The 6252-nt window shown below is 37.3% G+C and overlaps 1 protein-coding gene across 2 annotated transcripts; it reads right to left on the bottom strand.

The window, feature by feature from the left end:
- Nucleotides 1–2160: 2160 nt before the first annotated feature.
- Nucleotides 2161–5723, bottom strand: LOC7463734 (auxin-responsive protein IAA2). 2 transcript variants are annotated; one of them, XM_024589569.2, is made up of 5 exons: nucleotides 4670–5723; nucleotides 3602–3873; nucleotides 3368–3515; nucleotides 2989–3053; nucleotides 2161–2517 (listed from the first exon to the last, which is right to left on the bottom strand). In XM_024589569.2, exons 1-5 carry the CDS (start codon nucleotides 5143–5145, stop codon nucleotides 2513–2515), a joined length of 966 nt encoding a protein of 321 aa, XP_024445337.1. In that variant the 5' UTR covers nucleotides 5146–5723; the 3' UTR covers nucleotides 2161–2512. The 2 variants fall into 2 exon arrangements, with proteins under 2 accessions (XP_024445337.1, XP_024445336.1); XM_024589568.2 differs by having other exon boundaries at nucleotides 2161–2878; nucleotides 4670–5714.
- Between the last annotated feature and the right edge of the window lie 529 nt (nucleotides 5724–6252).

Raw genomic sequence — 6252 nt, 5'->3', positions numbered from 1 at the left:
GTGTTTAGGCCAATTATTCCTTCTAAAGCATTGAGGGATATATGTGGGTTGTAGGTTTCAGGGTCTACTTCGGTTACTCCCTCTTCCTCACTACCTTCCTCATTGTCTTCCACAATACACAAGGAATAGAGTTTCTTGTTCTGGCATCTGTGCCCAGGTATAAACTTTTCATCACACCAAAAACAAAGGCCTTTAGCTCTCCTCTCATCTAAGTCCTTGTTTCTGATAGGTCTAGTGGTTCTATTGGTAGTGTTAAGGTTATAGGGTGAGGGGCTTGGTAAGATACCCGAGTGGGGTGGTTTAAAATTGTTATTAGGAAGCCCGGGTGGATTTTTATTGTAGCTGGGAGGGGTGGAAGGTTTGTTTTGGTAGGCAAAAGTGGTTGGATGATAAGTTTGTTTGTTAGGATTGGTGTCATAACATCTATGGGTGAGGGTATTGTCCTGTAATTTAGCTAAGATGTAGGCTTGCTTCAAGGACTTTGGTTCAAACATCTTAATCATATTCTTGACTTCTACATCCAGCCCTCCTATAAAGAATACCAAAGCATTTTTCTAAGAATTTCATATCGATTCCAGAGGATATCAAAATACTTGATATAGGTTTCTAAGTTATTTTTCTGTTTTAGTTCAATGAATTCTTCTAAAGGGTTCTTCTCCCCCCTAAACTTGTAGTAGAGAGCCTCTACATACTTTAACCATGACACAGCCTGCCCTCCCAAGCTTCTCATGAAATTTTGATGCCAACATAGGGCCATGTCATCTAGATAATAAGAAGCTAGTTTGAGCTTGTCTTGCTCAACAATTTCTTCAACATCGAAGTACTGGTTACACTTATAAATCCATTTAAGGACATCTTCTCCCTCAAAGATGGAACTCTCCTTTTGGTCTACGTAGGTGATATTGAGGGGGCGTACCTTCATTAGTCCAATTGAATCGGGCAGGGGAATCCCTTGTGGTGGGAAACTGAGGGGCCCTGGGTAAGCTGCACTCCCCTAAAGAAAGCTGGGTTTTCTGCAATGTTATGTCCACGCGAGAAACAAGGACATCCATAGCTTCTTTAAGCTCTCTGAAGCGTATATTAGCATCAGCCCTGGTATCATTAAGCTTGTGTTGGATTTGATCATATGCCTGGGGTTGCTCCAAATTGGTGGTTTCGTCCACCCTTCTAGCATCTTGGGATCTCGTTTCAGGAGGCATTTGAGTCTGAAGATGCTGCTCTGATACCACTTGGACCAATTGACTTGGGTTAGACAGAGAGAGAGAGAAGAAGGAGAAGAAGATGACGAAAACACAGAGAAAGTATGAGGGAAGAATCTCCGAAAGAAAGGGAATTGGTTCAATATTATTTCTGCATGGCTCTGTTGAAACAGAATGCCATATATATATAGTCGTTCCTTCCAAAATATTCTCGTGCTTCCCTTTCATCCCACGTGGCTATAACAGAAACATAAAACGCACAGTATTGACTTATATGGACTTATAATAAAACACACCATTTAATCAAACTACTACCCTGAATTTGAATTTCCCCCCGTTCAAACCCAGTAATCAGTTTCTTCCTTGCAACAGACTGATATCTAGATACACAAACAAAGTCGCTGCTCTCTATTCGATTTAATTTTCTGTGTGATAATCTCAGGATTTGTTCCTAACCTTTTTGATTGAGGGGGCATGTAGAAGAACAAGATTCATCAATAAAAGAGTCTCCAACTTTATAATCTCATCAGCAAAAAGTCCTCATTCGCATAACAATCCCCAGCTTCAGAAATTCAAAACACCTTCAACATACTCCACTCCACAGCATACTCCACATCTTTAGAAAAATAGCTCACACTTTTTAAATCTTGAATTCGCATGATCGATGTAGAGGCAACTAAATAGGATACCGGTTACAGTTTATGTTCTATTTAAAATTCTTGCATGCACATAACTTACTAGTTGATAGAAATCAAAGTATTTAGACTTATCAGAAACTTGGTCTTTCTCTACAATTAAGAACAGCGGTAGCACACAAAGTCAAACTCACCTGAAAATGAAAAATATTACAGAAGGGAAAAATCTATAAATCCTAAGAAAAGCTATAACACAAGGGTTCATTTTATGCACAAAATGGATAGCGCAGAACAAGACATCATATGATGACATGAAGTTGGCCCAGTCCAGCAAAAGATCCACTACAAACTTTGTAATTGGACTTGATAAGATTATGCACATAACATTCTTATTATTTACATAACAGCCATAGTAATTTGCACCAACAACATTATTTTAGCATACAGACTGCTTGATCTTCTGACTTGTCTCAAAGGCCACTAGAATACACTGCATTGAAGGATTCACTTCCTTGCATATGAACCAGTTGTAGCAGCATTAGTTTTTATATTATGTTGACTGCACAGAATCTCCTGCCTTCGCTTGAACCACCTCTCGTTTTGATGAACACTGGAGGAATTAAACCAATCTTGGTTGAACTCCCAAGATTTCTAAGTCCCATCAAGGTCTTGAAGAAACTAGGCTGAAAGCAGACACATTTATATACATCACAAGGTAGATGTCAATGCATTTCTGCATCAACGAATTACTTATTCTATAAAGGTTGAACAGACTACTTATTTTACGAAGCCTGAGGTTTGACCCTCCAAGTAGTGACAGACGGGGGAAGTTTACATTTTTCTTCTTCAGCATCATGAACTAAAAGGATTCCGAACTTTTAATGTAAGGATTGCCACTAATTTAATATGGGAAACTTAAAGTCAGGTTTCATTCTAAGGAAAATTCTCCACTTCAAGATTTCACTCTCCATTAAAAGCCTCATCTTCCGATTTCTACTGCAGGACTAAGTGGTGTCTTTTCTTGCTTGTTGTTACCAACTGAAACTGCAAATGGCCAAAGATCCACTATAAGTCTTAAAAGTTCTACAGCGCAAAAAAGGAAAAGGAGAAATCATTGGACAGTTATCAACTTTATAACTTGAAAGTAAACGCACGTTGTGGAGTGGAAATCTCAGTGCTCTTCAGTACGCGCAATCTCTTTGCTGTAGATACAAACATACTGCAGGAAACATACAACTTCCTTAGAATCAGAAATAGAAGACAGAAGTAAAGCTGTCACAATGAAGGCTTGAATGATTGTTGAAATCTCCAAGCACCAGCTATTGACAATAGGTAATCACCAGTCAAGTAACAGTTTGTCTTTGTACAATTCTGATTTTATCGATGATCTCAGATTGAAATCTCTCTTTCAGTTTTCATTATTAGACAAATAATTTTAACCCCTTTATAGTAATGGTTAAGGTTTTAGTTATGTCATTTTGAAATGATCTAATACACAAAAGCTACTGACAAGGGAGGTACACAGAAACTTACTGCCATGGAACATCCCCAACAAGAATCCTGTCTCCTTCATTGTCCTCATAAACGAGAGTATATTCCCCACTTCCAGAAACTGAACCTGCATTTGCGTTTGCTTCTTTCACCTTTTTGTCATTCCTAGGATCAGCAGTTTCTCTTCGAGCTAAAACAAGAAAATAACAAGTAAATAACCTGATATTTGAGGCATAAACACGATGCACTTAGACCATGATTGTCTTTTTATCTAACCTGCAAGAAGACCTCTGAAGAGTTCATCTATGGCAACAGAGAGTTTCTCGTAACTGTCATAGGCATTGAGGTTTATTTTTCTTCCAATAGGGACTCCTTCCATATTGATCTTTACAAACAAGTCATTTCTGAAACTGTCAGGTTTTAAGCTACTCCCTTCTTTTGGAGGTTTATTTCGTGACTCAGATACCAGCTTTGGAGTACTGCTACCTGCAAGGTTTTTCCTAAACGACCGGATTGGAGGCCACCCGACTACTGGTGCAAGTGCAGCTCTGCTTATTTAAATAGACAAATTCATAGAGCAGAAAATAAACATCAGATTTTTGCCAGCAATAAAATTCAATTCAGCATGGATTTTTATTCCTAGCAGAACATTCCAATTTAAGTATTAGCACAAGGTTGTGTTTACTCGACATGGAAATATATGCCAAGGTAATTCCATGATAAATTTGGTGGGTGTGAGGAAATCCATAAGCTACAAAAGTAAAATGCTAGGGATTGTGCATGGCTGGTTTTGCAACTACCATTCATTACTACATGGATGAAATGAAGTAAAATTCACCTAAAAAAAATGCCTTTTGCAAAAAGAAAAATGTATTAAGTTATATAGCTCTGCTGCAATGATATGAAACACAAATTACTTGATTAAATGGTTGAATTGTCAGTGTATGACTGTTAGAGGCAACCTGCGGACTAGATACTTACCAGAAACAAATTAATATGTGCGTGGTGAAGATCTTTAAGTACAATTGTGGCCAAAACCTTGTTAGAATGTCAGGATATCATGAAATGGGCCATTTTTAGGTATTCTATCTGCATCCTATAATGATACCATTCTGTACTAGGGCCACAAGTATCATGATATGGACAAAATCATTTCATCTATAACAATTACTAGAGTAACTTTATTTTGATCATAGAGAATCATATGAATGTACTGTGCTGCCTTTTTCTTTCATAATCCTCTAGTTTTGTTTCATGAGGGTCAATCAGCAAGTAAAACTGGAACAGAATGATTATGATCAATTTCCATCAGCTGGAAGAAAAGGTTGAGAAAAGCAGGATAACCTTTTATGACAGCCATTGGTCCCAGCTGTGGTAGCAGGAAATGGGACACTAGAAGAGGTAGAACATGCCATCTTATCTGGGCACTGTAATTCTTCAACTTTAGAGCACTGGAGAAATGAAGGCTTAGGCTGCAGTAACTCCTTCTGGGTCTCCCTGTGAAAAGTCGAAGAATGCAAGGGGTTACTTAACCATGGAGAAGAGAATACCTCCTCAGCTCCTTCCTCATAACCTGAGAACTTCTTGTATTGCTTTTCATCTGTATCTGTAAACCAGTATCCCTCTGATGGTTTTGCTCCAACTGTGTGTTCAAGTACTCTTTTGGCTCCATGAGTGGTGGGATTGGTCTTGTAAACAAGGGATATTTCTCCTGGAGGACCAAGCCTCAACTCTAGCTTTTTGTCCTCTGATGCTTTGTGGCTTTTATGCCATTCTTCTTTCTCAGATGTCATATTGAAGCCCTGAATATATTCCTCCATCTTTCTTTACCAGAAAATAGAGCTGAGCAGACAAACTTGATAATATTCTGCTTCAATCCTTTCTCAGGAGCTGACTGTTCAAGTAGGAGGTAAACAATGATATAACTTGCAATGAAAGAGGCAAATTGCAAAAGGAAATGAGAGGGGAAACAATTCAACAAGACAATAGGAGAAATTAAGATCTCGAGTTCTAAGGTTTAGGCACATAGATTCCTCCACTCCTATACAACTACTTTCTAAAGCTAGCCTAAAATTTATTCTAATTTTTCTGAAGAAGGGGGGAAAAAGGGAGCATCAACAACCTGAAAGGACAAACTCCACTCTAAGAAGGAAACACAGTATCGTATGGCAAGCTACCTAGGGAGTTATAAAGCAAGTTGGCATTTTGACTCTGCTCAACTTTGTCTTAATTTCCCACTAAATGGGGATAAGATAAAGACTGAAAGGATGGAGCAACAAGATGCAAATGCACATAAATTTCTTGACCCCAAACTACATAGTAATTTTCTTTCAAGGATTTGGGATTTTTTTAGCCAACTTTTATATTCCGAGTTCAGATTTCTTCCCCATGAAATCGTAAAAAAAACAAGCCTACGATTTTATGTTGTTGGGCTTGACAATAGTGGAAGTTTGCTTGAAAAAGAACTCTCGTACGACACGGGAAATGTTTTTATGCTTAAATCAGTAAATATGTTGAAGGAGAGAAAACAATTTATAGAGTAAATGGTTGGTCAAAAAATATTGAATCTTAGAATATATTTATTTAGTTAGTGATTTAAGATATTTATGGATTATATCAGTTTATTTCAAACATGGAGAATAATGTACAATTAACTGGTAAAAATATTAGTATTTATCATTGGTTGTAGTTTCTAACATCATTATTGGCGGAGCACTTGGTGAAATGTCAATAATATATTAATGAGAAATAGTTATTTATGAGAAAAAAAAAATTTATTTGCATAAAAAAAGGTGCGTGTTTGAACTGCAATTATTGGCAAAAAATGATAGCTTAAAGAGTTTGTTAATAAGGGTATAGAAAAATTTTGTATACATAGATAATAATAGCATCGCATTTTGACTTCTTAAAACTCGAGAAAATATTTA

The sequence above is a fragment of the Populus trichocarpa genome, chromosome 18, assembly GCF_000002775.5.
Source record: "Populus trichocarpa isolate Nisqually-1 chromosome 18, P.trichocarpa_v4.1, whole genome shotgun sequence".
Taxonomy (NCBI): Eukaryota; Viridiplantae; Streptophyta; class Magnoliopsida; order Malpighiales; family Salicaceae; genus Populus; species Populus trichocarpa.
Note: the sequence above shows the minus strand (reverse complement) of the source record. Positions and strands in the feature narration are given on the sequence as shown.

Bases quoted from the DNA above. Each gene is read 5' to 3' on its own strand.
- LOC7463734 (XM_024589568.2), bottom strand. From the start codon at position 5,145: ATGGAGGAATATATTCAGGGCTTCAATATGACATCTGAGAAAGAAGAA. The intron at 3,054-3,367 runs GTAAGTTTCTGT...TGTTTCCTGCAG, and splicing joins GTTGGGGATGTTCCATGGCA to TATGTTTGTATCTACAGCAA. The intron at 2,879-2,988 runs GTGCGTTTACTT...GGCCATTTGCAG, and splicing joins TGAGATTTCCACTCCACAAC to TTTCAGTTGGTAACAACAAG.